Source organism: Hippocampus zosterae, chromosome 7 (assembly GCF_025434085.1).
Source record: "Hippocampus zosterae strain Florida chromosome 7, ASM2543408v3, whole genome shotgun sequence".
Taxonomy (NCBI): Eukaryota; Metazoa; Chordata; class Actinopteri; order Syngnathiformes; family Syngnathidae; genus Hippocampus; species Hippocampus zosterae.
The window spans coordinates 19,854,779-19,876,464 of record NC_067457.1 but is presented as its reverse complement, the minus strand read 5'-3'; the positions used below and the strand labels follow the sequence as shown (position 1 = coordinate 19,876,464).

The following is a 21,686-nucleotide window of genomic DNA, read 5'->3' as shown; positions in this document are numbered from 1 at the left end:
TGATCAAGAGAAAGGCGAGACTTGCCTTGCTATTTTTTTAAATTATGCGTTTAATTATTTATTTTTATCCTGGTCAGTTTCCACCTTTGTCATTTATCACCACATTTTTATTTCCACCCATTGTCTCGTCCAAGTCATTTGATCTGATTGGAAATCTTTTGGGATTGATGAATTCTGTTTATCGGTACCGGGTTTAATTCCAGCTCTGGCCTCCCTGTGTGGAGTTTCCATGTTCTCCACGGGCCAGTGTGGGTTTTCTCCGGGTACTCTGGTTTCCTCCCACATTCCAAAAACATGCACATTGAACACTTCAAATTGTCCCTCGGTGTGAGTGTGAGTGCGGATGGTTGTTCGGCTCTGTGTGTGTTGTGATTGGCTGGCAACCAGTTCAGGGTGTCCCCCGCCTACTGCGCAAAGACGGCTTTGATTGGCTGCATCACCCCCCCACGACTCTTGTGAGGATAAAGCGGATCGGAAAATGGGTGGATGGATTATATTCACCAGAGATTCCGATTATGACATTTATTGATATGTCCAGAAGGCTACAGCTTGATAACAAACGCGGAGTTTTGTTCTGACCAACCAATCAAAGGACGGCATAATGTTATTTGTGAAGCATTGGACATTCTCTACGCACGTGACCTGTGATCGACTGCCGGCCATTCCAGGGGGGTTGTGTGCCTTTCTCGTTCCCCCACAAGCCTCAGCGGGATTCTCGGAAAAAAAAAAAAAAAAAAAAAAAAAAAAGAGGGACGAATGGATTCTATGCAGTGGAAAATAGACAAAACTAGTCATAAAATGAAGTGGCCATGCGATGTCACAGTGTAGTTGTGGTAGTCGTGATCCTCGCCAGCGCCATAATAAAGCCATTGTCTGTTCTCATTGAATTATGCGAATTATTCTCGGCCCTGTTTAGTACCCCAACCCCCCCCAGCGTCCTTTGTTCAGTCGCTGACCTAGTAGTAGTTGGCGCTGGCATCGACTTGGATCCAAATAATGTGCGGTTAAAATCTCAGCCATAGCTTTTAAAAATAAATGTGAGTTCCTTTTGTATGCACAGTCGACATGCGGGCTAAAAAAAAAAAGAAAAAAGAAAAATGACAATGCTGAGTAAGTCGTTGGCGTTCCCCGACATGTCAGATGTCACTTGCTAACATGCAGGATGACGCATGGTGACATGACAGGAAGTTTGGCCTTGAACTGGACCAGTCACCCTTGTGGGCCACTTACCTTTTACATAAGGAAGACTGGCTGGCTTCTTTTTCTCATCTCCTTTACGCCTGTCAAGGTCACTCCCAATCCCCGCGAGACATCCGTTCCTTTGCCTCATCATCCTTCCGGCGGCCGCGGCTTTTGTGTGGCGCGAGGGTGGGTGGTCACAGGTACAACTACAGTAATGGAATGCGAATAGGGTGAGCTGTCGTAGCACAAAGGACACATTCGAACGTGATTCAATCAAATAAATGTATTGCATAAAACAGCATTTTGCATGAAAAGTCAAAACCTTTTGTAATTAGGAGCTATTCAAATTTATCGTACAAATGTGTCCACATTGATTTGTTTATTTGGAAGTCGACATACATATGAATGCCTTTCCAGCAATGCCTATAGTTTGTTGTTCTTGTTCTTCTTCCTTTCATAACTTTGCTGCTGTGAAATGGCAATTTCTCCATTGCGAGACTAATAAATATAACAGAATTACATCGAAATGTTTCATTCCGAATATGAAATTGCATCATAACACCTCCATGCGTATTTGACAGGAACTCCCACACTTGAGCCATTTTTACATTTCTAAATGAGGCCAACGCTTCTCTCCCGACACTCGTTTGTTTCCATCCTCGCTTGCTTTATAACAAGAAGAATTGTTAAATGAAAGCATACAGCTTGCGCTATCGCACTGAGATACATTGTCCCCCGTGACGACCGCTCACGGCGCAAGGCTCTTTATCCCCCGCGATAAAGACACTGGGATGGTAACGGCACAAGGCTTCATACCGCCACGCCTGACTCTCAGTCTCCCCCCCCCAGTCCTCAACTTTTCGTTCTTCATTTCCATCTACCGCCTTTGTGAGTCTACCCCTCAGAACCATGAATCATCTGAGTCACTTTCTTACGAGATATTACCTCCTCTCCCCCGTGAACTGGACTCTTTGTTTACCACCCGCTACCCCTTCATTTTCTCACCATCCTTTTATACACTGACACTTGGCTTTATTTAACCTCCTCCACATTGGGCTCCCCCCCCCCCCGCCCACTCCCCTTTTCTTCATCCCGGTGGGGCTTTGCTCATTCCTCACATTGGGAAATGTGACTGACATTTTCATTTTCATGCGAAGATGGCTCCTCACGAATGGCACACAAGCGTGTATCGACACGCACCTGGCAAGGAAACCAGCTGCATACATACACAAGATACCCACATGCATACTATCTTTCCCTGTTGTTGCTACCAGAATGCCTGACATGCATTCTCTGGACACACATATACACACAATCTCAAAATACCCACATACAAACATAAAAGAAGCACAAATAAGTCTGCGTCTCGCTTTCGGGCCTCTGGAAAGTCAAAGCAGCTGCATTATGTAATTTTGTCTCCGTCTCTGTCCGTGCCCTGTTAGTGACTAGCAAACCAACAGGACTAGTTGGACCTTTGGTTTAGGGAAATGCATTTGTCGCCAAACAATTAGTCTGCGTAAACATGAGTTCATGAAACTCAATATTCAAATAAGATCATGAGAGTGACCTACTTTGGAGGGAGCTGAAACCGACATCATTTTTATCGTGTACGCTATGTAGTAAAGTTTGCCGCCATTCTCTGTCTGTTACCATAATAAGCCACCACATAAATTGCAAACTTCGAAATTCGGCAGGAATCAAATAATTCTTTCTCCCATTGTGTATTATTTCCTGTTATGCCCTTTCACATGGGCTCCCATTTGCTCGCCTTTCCCGTAAGGGAACACGTCTTATCTCATTCACTCCCAAAGACGTTTTTAAACGTCTTTTCAGACTTGGTCCAGAATAGGCTGGGACTGAATGAGTTTTAAATGCCTTCTTCTCAAAGATTGACCCCCATCTGTCCTCAATCCTCTCCCTGACCCCCCAGCCCCACCCATGTTCTGCATGCTAATGTGTTTGTCGTGCTAGCCATCGGTGACTGAGAGGAGCCATTAACGACAGTACTGACTGCCAATAGTAGCATCTGTTTCAGGGGTATTTGTGCAGTGATGAGAAACCCCCAGAAGTAGTCAATCAGCCACTAGCATTCCAAATGTTTTTTTAATTTTAATGGCGCCGTTTGTTCCACCGCCTTTGTATTTTTATCGTTGCCGTGAGCCGATTTTAAAACATTAATGAAGAAACGATTATGTGTTTGTATCGTCTTCATAATGAAGCATGCAGTGTCCATTTTGAAAACGTCCTCGAGGGCTACAGCATATTATTATAGAATTTGCCAATCTCGTCCTTCGTGTTAAATACATTTTTCAGAGCCATGTGAGAAACTACAAAAACCTGATGTGCTATAGGCTTTCCAGTTGCTCAAATGTTTAAGTTGCAAAACATTTACAATTGATTTTGCTCGATGAAGCCAAATATACTGTCTTTGGATCTCCGTGTGTGCGTTACAGTGTAAATAATGCAGAGTTGCTGATCACACTGAATGATTGATGACAAGAAAGGTCATGCAGAGGAAAGAATGGGAAGAGAACTGCTAACTATAAAGTGTGTGCAGCGTGTCAAGCATGCATTCCTTGTTCCGCATCCTCTACTTTAGGACTACTTTCACTTTTTTTTTTGTGTTGACCACGTGCGCACTGCTTCCATTGCGTTTTGTCAGCCATAATTTATTGATGAAGACGCATTGCATTGCTCTTTGGCCTATGGCGCAACCTCACATAGGTGCAAAATTGTTTTCTCGGCCATATTCTCCCATTTGCACTTCAGTTCTTTTTTTTTTACATGTCTGAACGTGCCCATTTTTCATTGGCGCATATTTTCCTATTCAGACTTTGACACACCCACCCAGAAGGAAATCTTCAACCTTCAATCACCCAATGTATATCACACTTGAGCCCCCGCTAAAACATACACCAGACGCTGATGGCGTTGTTGGCATTTTCGACACTTGTGCTGGCAAACTGGCATGGCGCCCCTTTTTACTTAGCCCCTGCAGCAGACCTTTGGCACCGGACATGTGAAAAGGCCGCTCGCTTGCTGGCGACAGCTCTCAGCGAGCCCTCTTCTCTCCACCGCATGCAGGGAACTGTGAGGGCATCCTGCTGGCCGGGATGAGATGTGAAGTGACAGCTGCCTATTGCAGATGAGGAGAGAGACGTCCTGTGCGGTTCAGAGGAAGAAGGGGACGGGGGGTTGGGGGGTGGGGGGGTCCATCTATGAACGATTCTCTGACAAACAGCTTGTTGTCAGTCAATATTTGTGTTGGCGAACATTTATTTTTGGGTAGTACAGTGTCTGGAATAATATGCTTGGATGACGAAGTGAAAAATGACTTACCGTGGCACACATTTACACTCACTTTCTGCTTTCCAGAAGTAAATAATGTTCGAGAAAGATAGCTCAAGGTTAAAAAAAAAAAGTGAATACAAATATGAGAATACACAAAACTTTTTTTTTTTTAAATACCTCATTGGCCCAATCAGAACTGAGCTTGAGCTTTTTTATTTTGGATTGTATTCATGGAGGAAATTTTCCAGGATAGGCTTCCGAAAACATCCTGCAATATACCCGCCGCTCTTTGTTTTCGAGCTAATTTCAAACCATGTATTTTAACCTCTGTAGGTATTCAACACTTACTCCAACGAGGACTACGACCGCCGCAACGAGGAAGTGGATCCCGTGGCCTCGTCCGCAGAGTACGAGCTGGAGAAGCGGGTCGAGAAGCTCGAACTTTTCCCCGTGGAGCTGGAGAAAGGTGGGAAGGAAAATCGTCATGACAAATTTGCACAAATCGCCCACCCGATTGTGAGGTGTCGTATTTCCCAAGGGTGTACTAAGTGTGGTTTTCTCTGGATCTGATCTGCCTGAATGAACATCATAAGAACTATTCAGCATTCAACATCCCATGACAACTTAGCTTACAAGTATGAGACTAAGCAAAAGTTCTCACAAATGTCTACCAGCTTCCTACTTTGCCCCTGGTCTAAAATAGAGCGCTTTGTGTTGCGGGGTTGTCACCTTCCAGTGGCCGTTACGTAACCCTAAGCTCTTATGAATAATGAATGGGGCAGCGAAATTGGAGGAATAGTGCACTGGAAAGGAAATTCCCTTCCAGAACAATAATATGAGTGAAGGTCAGCGTGCGCTTTGGGGGTGCCGCCTCTTCTCTTCTTTTCCTTCCATTAATAAAGCACTAACCGTATGCATGTTTATTTATATGCATTTTCCCTTTCTTATCTTCACACCATCTGCTTGCTTTTTTTTCTATGACTTATTTTTGGAATTGCTGTTGAGTTATCCTACGTACTTTCGCAACCCCGTAGCACCCGATAGTCGACCGTATATGCACACACCGGGGTTAGAATAGTTTGGGGATTTTCACGAGAGTTTTTATTTCCTTTTTTTACTTTTGTTTTTTTTTAAATTCAGATAGTTTTAATAGATTTCTAGAGCAAGTTTGATTGTTTTTGCTTGCTTTGTTTCAGTTTACTTATTATATATATATATGTTTTTATTCTGGAGTATTTGTGTAAGATTAAAAAAGGTCACTGAGTATTGTAATAGAGTAATATCAACTATAAATGACCGTCCTCCACTAACTGAAATCAAAATTGTCGCTGCAATTATAATCAGTTTAAATCGAGTTGATCAACGTAACATTGTTTGGATTTTTTTTAAAGCATTTTTGTTTTTAAATTATTTAATTTCAGTTATTTTGTTGGTCATTATCGTAACCTTGGCAGACACCAACCAACCGTATTGGCCCGAATATAAGACGGCCCTGATTAGAAGAGGACCCCCTCTTATTTCAATGCAAAAAAAAAAACACCGTCTTATATTTGGGCCAATACGGTATATACATATAAGACGAGTTCAACTGTGTTCCACCTGCATTCAGATGACGACGGCTTGGGGATCAGCATCATCGGGATGGGTGTTGGCGCCGATGCAGGCCTGGAGAAACTGGGCATCTTCGTGAAGACCGTCATCGAAGGTGGAGCTGCCGAAAGAGACAGCAGGTAAAGTTCTTTTCGATCCCGCTCATAATTAAGGGCAGCAACTCCACTCTGTCATCTGGTGTGTGTACAAAAAAAGTGTTCATATTGTGAGCTATCTGCACCGCGCACACCAAACCCACACACGGTTGCTGTCAGATTTAGCAGTAGGGGTTGAGATTAGATCCATAGAGAGGCACACTGTGCTCTGTCTCGCGCAGAGCTACGCTTGTGATGTATTGTAGGACAATTTTTCACATACAGTAGCTGACGCAAGCAACTCAAGTCCAAAGTGTCGCTGCAGCTCTCCCTGAAACCTTGAACGGGATTAAGTGGGATGGAAAATGGATGCAACAGTGCTTGGGGTGGAGTGGAATGTTCTTTTTTTTTAAGTGGTGGTTTTCTGAATATGAAAGGCCAGTTTTCACCAAATGCAGTTCTTCATGTTTTCCCATCCTCCCAAGTTGCACCAGAGTAGCTATTAGACCATTTAGTGGCTCTCCAGTAGTAGTCAACAGAGAATCTTCAGTTCTATGCTAAGAAAGAACCCAAGATTATGTTTACGAGTGCCCTTCGAAAAGAGCAAAGCAGACTAGACGTAACTTGTGTAAAAGCTTTTTTTTGTTGCCGCAATGTTGTTATTCCGCAGGCATGCTCGCTCGCACATCATATCCTTTCGGTTATTACCTCTCCATCAACTTGGTTCCGTGCATGCGCGTCGGCCTTTTGCCGAGGCAGGTTTAATGGTCCGAGGCACACACACAATGGCAGGCAGACAGATCGATGGACTCGACTGATGCTCACTGTTATGTGCGGTTCTGATGACCCACGGAGATACAGTACTGCGTTCCTTCGTCGCCACTTTATCTTTTCCCTAATTCCCCCTCGGCTCGGGAATGTTCCCTTCGGGCCAAAATGGAGCCACAAAGCCGGATTAAGATGTCAGATGCTGTGGGTCCTCGTAGAAGCTGAAGTCTGAGCGGGTGTGACTGACACACAAGCAACGAGTTTGTGTTTAAGATGGTGTACAGTCAAAAAAGATATTTAAATGAAATAAATATGGTCTGTTAATTAGAGCGGTCTCTGGAATTCATCTCCAAAGTTTGCCATTGCTCCATAGTTATCAATTAAAAGGGATTTTACTCATGTTCAATGACCAGCGGTTGGTTGACAGGGCTGCGTTTTGTGCCTCAGAGCAAAAAGGCAAGCTGGCCTGTGCCTCCTGATTTGACCTATGTTTTTGGGGTGCCTCGTTTTGTCTCATGATTTGTCCGCAGTCATCGAAGGGAAACGTTTGCCTCAGTGGAGTCTTCCAATCTTCAAGCGTTAAATGATGTCCTCAATTTTGTGATTGCGTGTCTTAGGATCAAGGTGAACGACCAGATTGTGGAGGTGGATGGGACCAGCCTGGTGGGTGTCACACAGAGTTTTGCGGCCTCCGTCCTCAGGAACACATCGGGAGTTGTACGGTAAGACGCACTTTCCCTGTCAAAAGAAAGAAAAAAAAAAGTCCCCGATGGAGCGGATAAGATTAGATCAGTGGGAAGTGTGACGGTCACCCAGCTTCGCCCACTTTAAAAGTCATCTTGGATTTTTAACGGTTTTGAAATTCACGGTCCTTTTTTTTTTTTTTTTACATGGACAATTCATTCCATACAAGCAAAACAATGCATTGTTATTTATTTGATAACCAGTTATGTTGTAATCGTTTTACCTTAGAATGACAGTGTACAAATAGGCCACTTAATTGTGACGGCCTGAAATAATGTGTTACATTCATAATTTCTTAAGGTCCCATTTGCTGTGTTTTTTTTTTTTTTTGCTGCCGTTTTCTACCGTATTAAAATTGCGAACGGCCATTAAAACCAGGAAAAACGCAAATACAAAACCAATGCCATATACTGATTCTGTCAGTTGTGAGGTTCCAAAATGATGCAAAAAAAAAAAAAAAAAAAAAAAAAAAAGGACATATCAACAACAGTGCAATTTGGATCAGAAAATGTCCCCCAAAACTTTTCAGGTTCAATTGTAATCTTAGAAAATGACTGCGGGATATTAAAGTCGCTTTTTAAAAAAACATGTTGTACTGCTTTATAGCACAAGTGGGTCCACTTAAACTCAGCCTCGCTGTCGTATTGCTCGTTTGCACCGAAATACTTTTAACACTGCGTTTACCCAAACCAAGTACATAAATGAAAACGACTACTGCAAATTCACACTCGGCGCATTTCTTTTCGTATCACTCGTCCTCTTTTCACTCGCCTCATTCGGACACTCTTTCTCTTTCCATCCTCCTCCATCATGTCACCCACCCACTTAGTGCACCTCTCCCTCCTTGGCAAAAATCCTTCCCTCGCTGAGGTTTTACAGCCAGCTGTCCTACATTAGACATTTGATCTATATTTAATCTTTTATATCATGCAGGTCTCAAAACGAAGTCACGTTCACATGCAGTCACCGTAAAGGAGTTTCATTATCTGAAACCTCACACCAGGGTGGAAATAACAGTCCCTCGAATGAGGTTCAAGACCTCCATGCTGCCCAAACTTTTTTTTCCTCCCTTTTGCTCACCCCAGTTGTTGCTTCACATGTCGATCAAATAATAAAAAGGCGCCTCTGCTGGAGCGTAAGGCCCTGTCTGCATTGCCTTCATACTAGAAAGCTTTCCAGCTCAAGTTTCACACAGATAGGTCACTGGAACACGTTGCTCACACAACTCGCAGTCCATCTTCGAGAGACGGTATTTTGAGTTCCTGGAGATGTGTTGTATGCACTTGTTCAACATAGGGGGATAGAATAAAACATCAAAACCTGAGTAAAGAAAAGGCTTACCTTTCTTGAACGGGATTCATGTGTATTTCAAGTAATTCTCATCACACTTCGAAAGCCATGGGCATTGGAATCTGCAGGAGAATAAACCGCTACATTAATGTCTATATTATAGTTAGCACAATTCCTCGATGAGAATGAGACGCCCTCGGGGTGTCGCGGGTCATTGACCTGCCTTCGACGCAGGCGGCATGGATTCAGTTTCCACTCTGTGAAAGGCCGTCTGACTGTCTCCAAATGCAGGTTTGTCATTGGCCGAGAGCAACCGGGCCAGCAGAGCGAGGTGGCCACGCTCATCCAGCAGACCCTGGAGCAGGAGAAGAGACAGCGAGAGCTCCTGGAGCAGCAGTACGCCCAGTATGACGCCGATGATGATGAGGTAATGACCACCATCGGTATAATTCAGTGTCTTGACAGGCGGGCGGGCGTCACTCGCTATAGAGGAGAGTAGCGGTTGTAAATAGCCACCTACTTCACAAAAATTCCGCAAACGTATTTAACTCATTCAATCCCAAAGACGTTTTCAAACGTCTTTTCAGACTTGGTCTAGAAGTGGCTGGTAATGAAGGAGTTAAAAAGGTTCAGTATGTATTATTCGTCTGCAACCTCGCTTCTTGTGTGATAGAATGGAGTGAGAAAATGCAGGTTTAACACACCTCCACCCGACAGCATCGCTCAGCATTTTTTAAAAATGAAGAAAAAAAAATGCATTACAAAAAATGTGTCCGCCAATTTTATGCCAAATTGAAAAGAACAAATCCACTCAGCCGCGAAACTTGATTTGCTATGGTGGTCACAAAAATTGACACGGCGGACCGGATCTGGGCCCCCCCCCCCCCCCCCCCCGGGCTGTTAGTTTGACACGTGATCTACATGAATCAATACTTTGCGGCTGACCCCTAATGACACTGTAGGCTCGCGCTCATCGTGCAGCTTTTATCTTCATCGCGTCTCCCGTCGCATGGCGGACGGTTCAGTGGGAATTGTCATGCATAAGAAACTGTTCTCCGGGCCATGGAAGCTTATCCCAAGTGCTGTCATAATCCCGAGCGCGCACACACGCACACACACACACACACGCATCAAACAGTGCCCGTTCTAATTAAAGTCCTGTAGAGAATTGGCACTGCAAGCGTGGGACGCCATGTACAGTCGAGTCACTTTGAGACATGCAAGGAACCAGCTTTTCTCTCTCCCCCCCCCCCCCCACCCGCAATGTCTCACAACACAGCACAAAGAGACAGCACCATTTTTTTTTCTTTTTTCTAGAGAAGGGAAGCCACTGCTTGACTCAAGCAGCAGCAAAAGTCAACCACTAAGAATTAAAACATGAAGGTTTGAACTTGTGTGAATTATCAAACCAACATACCATGATCAAAACAATACCAATATGGCTTTTGTGACTGGTGGGGTCTTTTTTTTTTTTTGGTAAAAGTATGCTCACAAACAAACTCAACAAAAATATAACCTCTTTCAGTTAGGTTCATAAAAATAAAAAAATATTCCACCAAACGTCCACTGATAGTCCATATAAAGATTCCGAAAACACTCTGCGTTCATTCCACGCTTTGGTGGATTAAACCATAACAAAACCATTATCAAGATCTAAGGGGCAATAAGTAGAACTCATCAATATTAATACGGCTATAAATTTTCCAGCAATTCTCTCCCCGGGTGGGCTGGCATAAAGGCTCTGTATCCTAATGTAACTGACGGCTCTTTATTGACATGTGAGCCCAAGGGAAACGGTGACACGCGCATATTTTTGTGTGGAATTATTTGTCATCAAACGCCCAAGCTTGGCCATCTGTCAGTTAAATAGGAACATGCATGCATGATACACACACACACACACACACACTTTTTTTGTTGTTGTTGAAAGAGTCAAAGGGCCAAGCTTCCCCTCGGACTCGAAAATGGTATGAGCCGCCATTCGGTCTACTTGAGGTGCCTCTGCTATGTTCATGAGAGCACACTCTAACGTGGAACTGCCCTTCAATGCATTGTGTTGCTCCTTCACTGAATGGGACCTTAATATAGGAGGCTGCAACCATGGCAACAGACGGGCCTATTCGAGGAAACGAGACTCAAGCCTGTTATCTGAGCTACACCTGCATATCCTACTGGGATACATAATTTGCTTTAAAAAAATAATTTTAGATGTTCTAATACATTGAGTATTAGGATGGAAGCAACGCTCTAATTTAGGGAGGTAAAACTGGTTCAAGTGTAGGAATTAAAATACACGCGTGGGTGGCAGGTAGAAACAGTGTCAACACTTCATTATTTACATGTCACACAATCATCTTATATAAATTGTTTGGAAGATAATAATGCCTAATATCACCCCCGCCCCCGCACGAAGCTAAATTAAGCCACAGCAAATGTCTTGTCTTTGTATCGGCTTTTTAAAAAATTATTATTATTTGAAATGGATTGATTGTGTGATGCTACAAAGGCGCCAGAGATATTTTACCGAGTCACGTCACTGGACATACGAGGCAGGGTTGGTCACGGGCCAAATGGATTATTTGATCCATGCGCTCAGATTAAAAGACAAATGGATGTGACGCCTCTCAAAACGCGGAGGAAATATGTTACAGATGACCAAGCTGTCAGCGCAATTCATATCCGACAAGGGTTGGGGAAACCTTAAGTAGGTTATCGAGATTTTACATGATGCTCGCATTGAGAGTTGCATTACTTATGCAAAGTCGCAAATGAAAAGAGGATGTCGGGGAGAGATGAAAAGCTCATTTTGGGAGAGCTTTTGACACGCGGCTCAGCCCGAACAAGAAAAGGATACAATCAGAAAAAGATGTTAATATACAAATCGCCAGCGTTTTCCTTTTCCTATGCGTTTAATGAATCTCTACAATGAAAAAAGTTTCAATACTCTTAATTGATTGAGATTAACCCGTACAAGGTGGACAGTCCTGCAAGACAAATCCGAGTCACGGGCCAAAATCGAGACGCTTATCTGTGACTGACATGGCACTTTCTGGTCTTCAAGCAGACCGGCGAGTACGCCACAGACGACGAGGAGGCGTCGCCTGCCGCGGCAAGCGAGGGGAAGAACATCGAAGTGTTCGACCTGCCCGAGAACGATGACGTCTTGTCGCCCTCGGATTTGGATGCCACTAAACTGTTCCAGAAGTTCAGAGAGGTAATTTTTACCCGGTGCATTGTGACAACCATTTAAAATAAATAAAAGAAGAGAAGTAAAAATACGAGCGCTCCACAAAGTATCGTTTATATCCCACTGTCTCTGACTCGTAGAAAATACAGCAGATGATACTTGGTGTGCTACGTATTTGATTATGCGGTATTTTGCTCCCGTTTGTGCAAATGCATTCACACTTGTCAGTTTCACTGACCCAGAGGAGATGGCAATTGCTCCAACCTGCTGCCGAGTTTTACATTTTAATCAGGACAGGATGAGCTCAAATAGCAAACGTGTACTACAGATCTTTGAGGAGATGTGTATGGAATAATCCCACTTTATGATATGTTTCCTTGGGATTACGCGATGTTTTTTTTTTTGGAAACATTCTGCCACTTGCATGTTTTGCATAATTCAACACGCACAAAACGTTCATCTTGCCTTCACGTAATTGTGCTCTGAATATAGTGGAAGGTCAACTTTTTTTTTTCTTTTGGGCCTTAGCGAGCACGTCATCACTGGCGTTGCAATTGGACCGGGTCATCCGCCTCGGCCCGTCGCACTGTATCGAGCTTGCGCAGCCATGCGTTTGATGATCTGACTGTCCTCACGCTCGCTCTCTTCTCTTTCTCCCTTCTCCTATCCTCTCTTTTTTCCAACAGCTCCAGATCAAACACACGGTGACCGAGGCCGAGATCCAGAAGCTTAAAAACAAGGTAAGTCAACAGCACTATCGGCGGGACTTGAGGTGAATGTTTGCGGCTGATGATAAGTTTTTGAAAAGCATGCGAGCTTTTGGGCTAAGCTTAAAATAACGACACATGTATGCCCTCAGTATATATGTTTTCTATATGTCGCAGGTTTCTTTTATCGCTAACAGACGCAGAAAAAAAAACACATTTTGGATACGGCTGTTATGTAAGTTAGTTAGTTAGTTAATCAACGGAGCATTTTAATGTGACATTACCTCATTCAATACAGGCCAATTCTGGACCAAGTCTGAAAAGACGTTTAAAAACGTCTTTGGGAGTGAATGAGTTCATGATGCATTATTGTGATTACGTCTCGTGGAATCCCTTGTTGTGAGTCAAGAGCGTAATTCTCGTCTTCGTCTTTTGAATTCGCAGTTGGCCTCCGTGGAGAGGGAGAAGCAGCGGTGGGAGAAGGAAAAGAGCCAGCTGAAGGCCAGCATCGAGGAGAACAAGGAAAGGATGCTGAAGCTGGAGAGCTACTGGATCGAGGCGCAGACGCTGTGCCACACGGTCAACGAACACCTCAAAGAGGCCCAGGCGCAGTATCAGACTTTGGAGAAGAAATACAACAAAGCCAAGAAACTCATCAAAGACTTCCAGCAAAAGTGAGCGACGCCCGATGGTGCCCAGACGATCGCGTTTCATTGTCAATCATCGTTTTGGCTTCATTTTAAGAATCATCTAAGATGGCAGAATGAAATCCATTCATCCATTTTGTATAGCACCTCACAGCGACTTTCAAATACAAAGAAAATGGGTGGCGATTTTTTTTTTTTTTTTTTTGCAAACGACTCGATATTTTTAGATCATGCAGGTGTTTTTAATGCAGCCAAGTTTATGGCGCACTCATATAATTGCTCCGACACTCACATTTACACCTACGCATGTATTATGGCTCCTCTACATCGCATTTCAAAATGAGGCCATTGCTCCCATCTTGACACTTAGTGTAGTTGGATGAATAATGTCTGATGAATTCATTTTCCCGTAATCTTCGCTTGCATCATCGATCATAAAATGTGAATCTCCTGCACTCCCATCTGTCTGGCAGTTACGTTTTTTTTTCTCCTTTAAATCCGTGAGATCTTATCCTATTTCAGCACAGAGAGCAGGCTTTCCACTCCCTTGCGGCACAACTTGTCTTTCTTTGTGCGAGGCCCATCACAACCTCGGCTGCAATCGGACTGCCTGTAATTGGCTCCTGCCCCGCAGGCTCAAGTGAAGCTGACATGAGAGACAAACTGCTTTGTAGCAAAAGATGTCTGCGTAGGAGAGACGTGTACATTTAAAAACAGTGGAACATTGTGTTCTACGGAGGGATTCACACTGAGCCCACTTTTTGTTTTCCCAGACAGAGCACTTTCACGCATAGATGTAGGTAAAAAATAAAAATATCCGGACAAATATTCTTTGAAGGTGTATACATGGGTGCTGATCCAAATGGTAGCCTTAGTGGAGGTAGTTTAGTTCAATTTGGTTTGCTCCCCCGCTCAACCTTTTTCAATCTCCTCCTCCAGGGAGGTGGAGTTCATCCAGAAGGAGGATGCTGAAAGGCGACGACTGGAGGAGGCTGAAAAAGCTCACCTGGCGGAGATCCAGGGACTGCAAGTCAGGGTAAAAGACCATATTTACACCTCGATGTATGACGTTGTTCTGTAAAATTCCGCTAAGTGGTCTCCCAAAGGGCGCACTGAAATCTCTGAAGAGGCCGAGACGATAGGCAAATCCAAACGCTGGTCTTGACAGCGCATTTCAATTCAACACTTTGCATGGCCGCTAGAAAGCTTATTCCACATGGATGCTTTATTTCTGCAAGGCTGTCCCCTCAGTTCACACTGACAGCGGATGGCTCTGGTGTCCCCGTGGCCTGTGGTCAAACGTCAAGTTGATTTATTTTCTGCTTTGCCCGCAATATGACACGACGTAAGTGTTAGCGTCTGCTCAACTGGATCGCCGATGCGGCCAAATGTGCACGACTACCGTTATTCGGATGCACGTCATTCAAATTCCACAAGCAAAGGGGAGGGCAAAACATAAGGAAACTAGATAGTCAGTCGGGTACTGTACACATTAGTAGTGCATATACAGATATTTTCATTCGTGATCGATATCTTTACACTTTCAGCCATTTTGGGAATATGTCTTTTCAGTTTCCCAGTGCGGCCCCTACGCCCGTGTAGGCTGGATGAATTTAATATGGAAGAACGGTAACCTCGAACCCATGGAACAGCTTTGGGATGAATTAAAACAAAATATCTTCCCAAAAGTCGGAAGCTTTCGTAGCTGCAAAGAGAAATTGGGGCTATTATTTCGTTTCCCCGGGCGCCTGTCATGTGGAACGCTTTTTGTTCTGAGAGCAGCTGATTCACATTGATTCTGCTTTCTCCTCTCAACAGATTGCAACACTAGAGTCGGAACTGCTGCAGTTGATGAAGCAGAACAACATTCAGGTCAACAACAACAACAGCAACAGTGCGGAGAGTCTGCATGCTCTGCCGCACAGCCCCACCGGAGCTGCGGCACAAGGTAGAGGTCAGTGCATCACTTAATAAACCTTAATAAAGCGGTTCCCAAACATTTTAGCCCCGGCGAAAAACAACAAATACTTAAACTCATTCAGTACCAGCCGATTCTAGACCAAGTCTGAAAAGACGTTTAAAAACGTCTTTGGGACTGAATGTGTTTTAATAATGATTTAACTAAGAATGAATTGTCCTTATTATATTCCACTTAAATGTTAAATACAATTGAACTGTACCTAATAGATGTACTTTGAGACACTTTGAGAATCACCGCTTTCATGGATCAAGTCACAGATTATGTGCACTTACGCGCTGTCTGAACAACAAACTTGAAGCCTCGATATCCGCTTCCTGCTCGCCTCTTGAGCTAAGCAGGCTTTATTTCCCCGGCGACGGCGTCGGAACGCGTGACATGTGTGACCAGTGCCGACAGGGTAGCGGCGAGACTGGATGCGTGCTGATCTGAATGACGCGGCCCATTACGCAACATTAAAACCGAGGCGGCAAAAGGAGACAGCTGGGACGTGCGAGAAATGGGAACATGTGGGAGGAAAAGAGAGACGTGTGCAGATCGGATCGCTTCCAAATTCCACTAGTTTCGTGCAATGTGACAGGCTCTCTGGGTAATCTCAGTAAATTACGATTGCCTAATTAACGCATTAACGGTTTGGCAGAACATTTTTTTTTGAAAGAAAGTGGACTAATAGGCTACAATGACAGCAAAATGATTTCCCGCGTTTAAACCAATGGAATGGAGAATTTGTCGAACACGAAAGGTGCACATACTAAAAAGAATGATGATCAGAGATTGTCATTCGGGACGAAAGATTCTGCCTTTCTAAATGGGAATAAAAGAGATGGCATTGTATAAATTGCAAAAATGCAATTCTACACCACTACAAACGTCAGCCTTGCAATTTGACACTCCTAATACTTTTCCCCAAACACAGCAACAAGAGTAAGACACATTTTGTGTATACTCCCTGCAACTCATTTGGTACCATTGATTTTATGCTGCTGATTTTGTGCAGAACTGAGGAAGGACTCACCCAACAAAGCGAAAGGCTCCAGAGCAGACAGCATCAGCTCTACAGAGGGAGAGGTTTGTCATTTAACAAACACACTTTCTCGACAACAGTTACTCCATCACACGTCTCTTGAGTCATTGTCATGAAAGCAACCATGATCACCAACCGAGATATGCCATAAAGGTTCACGTATTTTCATTTAATTAGAGTACCTATGAGTGTCTGAACTCTGTCCATTCCATTTAGTTAATGGATTAATTACGGCGTGTTGCTCAGCAGCACTAATTGAGTATATGGCGCTGTCGCCGTGCGTCTCCGCTCGCTGAATGTGATGGAGGTTTGTGGATGGATAGCATCTTGTCATTTTCAACACAACTTGAGTTGAGTAGTTCACGTTGGGTAAACGACTTGAGAATCCCATTTTGACAGGGAGACCAAAAGAAGGCAGTGTGAGGCTTCCAAATCAAAAAGAGTTCGAAATGGGAATACGGAATCAGTATGGCTCAGTCTCCCTTCAACATTACGTTTTTCTGTCTTTTATGTTTTTCATTTGCTTTCTCTGTACCTCCAAATACGACTCTCCATCTCCCCTCTTATTGTCCATCCCTCAGGTCTCGGAGGGGCGCAGCAGTCCAGGACATAGTCGCTCCGGCTCCATTCGTAGCGTGGCGTCTTATGATCTGGTTACCAAGGGTCCAGCCAGTGCAGAGGGATCCCCCAGACGAATAAACGAAGGTTTGAATGCCTATAACAGACGACACCCCGCAGATTAGATCAATAAAAGTGCTCCCTTAGCGCTGTCAAGCAGGGGCGGGGCAGTGCGTTTGGTATCAGGGCTTTCACCCGAACCTGCCATCTTTCTGGCAGGTTCTCTTGCAACATTGAGCCCCTCTCGACAAGTGGAGGAACAGAGACGAGACCCAGAGTCTGGGTAAGATACAGACGAGTGACATTGTTGTGCTGGGGGGGGGGGGGGGGGGGCATTAACTTCTCCAATGTTGGTCAAAGACCAAATGAGGTGCAGTGTTTTTATAACGTTGTGGTACAACATGCCTCTCCACTCTCTTTCAGTTGCGCGGAGAAATTGGTAGAGGACAGCCCTCGGAAAGTCAAGCCAAAATTTTACGAGGTTTGGAGACACTGGACAAATGAATGGCTTGCATATATTGTAGACATTACATTGGACTCATAATACAACGTACATTTTGTAACAGACATTATGCAGTAATTATGAAGAATAGCTCTCTGGATGAATATGCAGGACATGTTCAACAGTCACACATGCCTTTTTGTGAAATTTTATGTAACCCTCTGCCACTTCATTTGGTGCACCTGCACAATCCAATCATATTGAATGCATTAAAAAAAAATTGAATGCGGTTCATCAAAACGGAAGATTATTTTGTATGTAGTCCCAGTTCTTCTTTTGAATGTTACAAATTTTGTAGTGATATATTACCACCAAATGTGGTTGGTGATATATTACACAGAGTGTTATACATTTCTACAAAAATAATGCTTGGGTTTTTTGTGTGTGTGTGTTAAACAGACCCGTATTACATTACCACACTTCTTCTCCTATTCATATTACCGGGTACGGTATCACTGTAATATTTTGCATATTTGATTTTTCAAAAGGCATGATTATAACTGAATATACAACAGATGAAAATTAAAAAATACTTTGGGTGCTTGCTGTTGTTATTTAGAATCCCGGCTAAAAATGTTCATACAATTCTGCTCCCATGCAGCCTTACAATGACTTTTTCAATTTACTTTTAATTAATTGACCAATCAACGAGAGCCAGAATCAGCAGGCAAAGTCCCGGATCGGACTTCCGTGTGTTTCAAACATGCAGTGAACAGCCGAGAGCCTCCATTACATTTGCAAGCTGCACATAGTAATCAATAACATTCCAAGGAAAGGCCAATAGAATAGAGGCCCATCGTCCAGCCTCCCGCGGCTCCCAAGTGGATCCCATAGTGTCTTGATAATTCTGTCTCCGGTTTGTCAGGGACCCGCTTTGAGTGAGGACCTGAGTGCCAGCAGCAGCAGCTCCGTGGAGATCAGCGGACTGGCCGGCAAAGCCAAAACATCAGGACACGCCGATAACTTAGCGCTTTCGTCTGATGAGGTACAATACATTCGCTTTGAAATTGCTGTACACGAGTTTTCTTTCAAAATAAGTGCCCTGAATTCACGAAAAAAATAATCCGGAACTGAATTTAAGGTGCTGCCATTGTCTTTTTGCATTGTTTACACACCTCCTCACATCCCCTCCTCTTTTGGTTTGTTTCCTGTGCTGCCAAATGCAGAGTCTGGATATGGTAGATGATGAGGTGAGACTGGCAACTGGAACTGTTTACCTTGTCTACTTACAAATTTAGTCTCCAAATCATGATCAAATACAGAGAGAAAGACCCAAAATTATTTGTAATCATGTTACTGACTGTCTGTTGGACTTTTGGTCACCAGATCTTAGAAGAAGGGTGGAGTAAGAAGCAGCATCAGTGGCAGAATCGCGGCGTGGCAGAATGGAGCTCTCAGCAAGTGGTCGGCTGGCTTATGGCCCTCAGTTTAGACCAACATATTCCAGAATTCACTGCCAAAAACATAAACGGAGAAAAACTGCTGCAACTGGATAGCGCCGAGCTCAAGGTAAACCTCATTGTCGAATGTCCAGATGTGTCGGATGCTCATTCATATTCTCCTGATTTCAGTCCCTTGGAGTAACTTCTTCCCAAGATCGATCCTTGATCAAGAAAAAGGTTAAAGACCTAAAGGTTCTGATGGAGAAGGCCAGGAGGAACCATGAAAAAGTGGAGAAACAGCGCGAGAAGCTCAGAAAGAGAGAGATGGAGCAACAGCAGAAAGAAGTGTGATAACGTGTGGCCCAAGTGACCTGATCCCGTGTGACCCTTTGAATTTTGGGTTCCCGCAAAGACGAATTGCAAAGGCTCTAAGATTGAACCTTGCAGGATGCCATTCGTACAGGGTGTGGTTTGAGCACCAAGCCTACCGTTTTGGGGAAGGTTTTCCATCACCAAGCAAGTTAAACCAAAACAAACAGTCAGGTTACAGGATTCTGCCCTTTCATTTTGCATCGATCCTGTGTCGTTAGGCATTTCAGAAATTGTTTTCTATTTATTTTTGATGTTTGTTGCTGTAAATTGGGTTTATTTATTCATCTCCAGGGTAAATCTGTGACATAGTCAATGCATATTTATCCTACATCCCCTCCAGAGCTAACTGCTACCCCTTTTTCGGTACGGAAACATGTTTTCAGCATTTATTCAATTGCTATCCAGCCTAAGAGCTGTGTACTAGTTTGCTCTTTATCCTCACTCGTAAGACAATTCAGCACATTAGTAGAAATGCGTAATGCGCTCTAGTACAGTGACTTTTGTCTCACTAGTATTTTTCCAGTACTAGTGTCACTTTTGGCTTACTAGTAGCTTGCAAATGAACCTAAGCATTACCTTAAGGTCCACTTACTAGTGTGCTTTTTGCCCTCACTGGTAAGAATTCAGTGCACTTGTAGACTATGAGAGCACAGGACAAAGACAAGTTCTTTGCACTACAAGTGCCACCATTATTATGCAATTAAACCTTACTAACAAACTACATTGCTGTACTTGTAACTAATACTAGTAGGCATGCGTCACACTATTAGCCGCCTAAATGGTCAAACTGCAGCATCTATTCACTGTCCATCCCCAAATTAAGGTTCCTGTATGAGTTTGCTCTATTTCCTTTTTTCTAGTACAATTACATTGTCACTAGTGAGGCAATACTGTGCATGAGGAGACATCTGAGCATCACAAGTATTAATAGCAAGGCACTGGATGTTAATTAGTCGAATGTTATAATACCACTAGTAATACTAGTGGCGCACAGTTGTCAACTAGGGCACAAATTTGCCTCACTACGAATATACAATTTTCCTACTAGTTTGCCAAAGCAAGCTGTTTTACTGCTGAGGACAAAGAGCATCCTAGTACATGGACATTAAGTTGGATATCAAATATATATTTAAAAAGAAATATTTCCATATATCAGCCTATACAGTGGATACTGATACAAATGTGTCTGATGTGCCATTTTAATAGACTCATATTTATGCTCTCATCGATCACTGAAAGAATTGATGGAACCTATACAATAGGAGACAATACACAGTGACCACTAGGTGTCACCACGCTGCCTAGTTTTGCTGTTGAAGGAAAACACTGGAACTTTTCTAATACTGTATGTCTCAACTTGCCAGACCACTGGAAGTGCAAACGCTGTAAACTTTTGCACTGGCGTGCGCAATATTCCTTGCAGTTTAAATGCACTGCTATCCAATACTGTGAAGCAGGTCTCAAAAGTGGATGTACTTTATGACTGCTTCTAATGGAGACCGCTGGGGAAATGTAAATAACCAAACCTATTCTACAAAAAAAAAAAAAATTAACAACGTTCTGCTGATATATACAGTATACCAGGGGTGTCCAAACTTTTTGCCAACGGGGCCAGATTTTATGTGGTAAAATGTCGGGGGGCCGACCTTGGCTGACATTCTTAACATTGAACAATATTGTTCAACAAATTTTAGTAAGCCAGTCTGTATCACATTTCCATTTTTATTTTAATTTCAACAATCTTAAGAATTTCTTTTGGTTCATTTGAAACAGGAATTTGAAATATGACATATCAGTCAATGTCAACACGGAGTGATGTCTTGTTAACTCGTGAGTGATGCCCTCTAGTGTCTAAATGCTATTACTCATTTAGTGAATGCTATTACTCATTTAGCCACTAGAGGGAAGCAGTACTCTATGAAACATCACTCACCAGTCTACGAGACCTCAGTCAATGCAACACGTGTTCCATTGCGCCCAACCTGCGGGCCAGACGGCACTGATTTTATGACGGGGGCCGAGGGCCGGATGAAATTCGACCGCGGGCCGGATTTGGCCCGCGGGCCGGACTTTGGACATGGCTGCAGTATACTGTTGCTTGTCACCCGCTTTGACCTTTTTGTATTCCTTTTAAAAAACGAATATCCAACAGCTGCCTTTAGAAAGTTTAGAGAATTTTCCTGAAATAACTCGCGAGACACTTTTTTTCCCTGCCAGAAGAAGTCAAAATAAAACATGAGATGAAAAATGATACTGAGGAAGGAAGGCAGCCATATCATATAAATGGTTCACATGTGTGGACAGACGGG

The 21,686-nt window shown here is 43.5% G+C and overlaps 1 protein-coding gene and 1 long non-coding RNA gene across 9 annotated transcripts in view; one reads left to right on the top strand and one right to left on the bottom strand.

The window, feature by feature from the left end:
* ppp1r9a (protein phosphatase 1, regulatory subunit 9A) overlaps positions 1-20,425 on the top strand; it is a 31,784-nt gene extending 11,359 nt beyond the window's left edge. For 4 of the 8 annotated variants that reach the window (XM_052072182.1, XM_052072183.1, XM_052072181.1 and 1 more), the window contains exons 3-19: positions 4,807-4,939; positions 6,083-6,203; positions 7,544-7,648; positions 9,252-9,387; positions 12,022-12,174; positions 12,834-12,887; positions 13,299-13,528; positions 14,441-14,537; positions 15,320-15,455; positions 16,477-16,547; positions 17,085-17,208; positions 17,341-17,404; positions 17,545-17,602; positions 18,489-18,608; positions 18,790-18,813; positions 18,950-19,132; positions 19,195-20,425. In XM_052072182.1, the coding sequence (XP_051928142.1) occupies positions 4,807-4,939; positions 6,083-6,203; positions 7,544-7,648; positions 9,252-9,387; positions 12,022-12,174; positions 12,834-12,887; positions 13,299-13,528; positions 14,441-14,537; positions 15,320-15,455; positions 16,477-16,547; positions 17,085-17,208; positions 17,341-17,404; positions 17,545-17,602; positions 18,489-18,608; positions 18,790-18,813; positions 18,950-19,132; positions 19,195-19,356 (1,971 nt within the window). In that variant the 3' untranslated portion in view covers positions 19,357-20,425. The remainder of the gene's footprint in view (positions 1-4,806; positions 4,940-6,082; positions 6,204-7,543; positions 7,649-9,251; positions 9,388-12,021; positions 12,175-12,833; positions 12,888-13,298; positions 13,529-14,440; positions 14,538-15,319; positions 15,456-16,476; positions 16,548-17,084; positions 17,209-17,340; positions 17,405-17,544; positions 17,603-18,488; positions 18,609-18,789; positions 18,814-18,949; positions 19,133-19,194) is intronic. The other 4 variants (XM_052072185.1, XM_052072187.1, XM_052072188.1 and 1 more) reach the window with 4 other exon arrangements.
* On the bottom strand, positions 1,232-7,217 carry LOC127604857 (uncharacterized). Its single transcript, XR_007963432.1, has 4 exons — positions 6,867-7,217; positions 6,073-6,258; positions 4,822-4,929; positions 1,232-1,388 (listed from the first exon to the last, which is right to left on the bottom strand). It is a non-coding gene; the product is annotated as an uncharacterized LOC127604857 (long non-coding RNA).
* Positions 20,426-21,686: the final 1,261 nt, after the last annotated feature.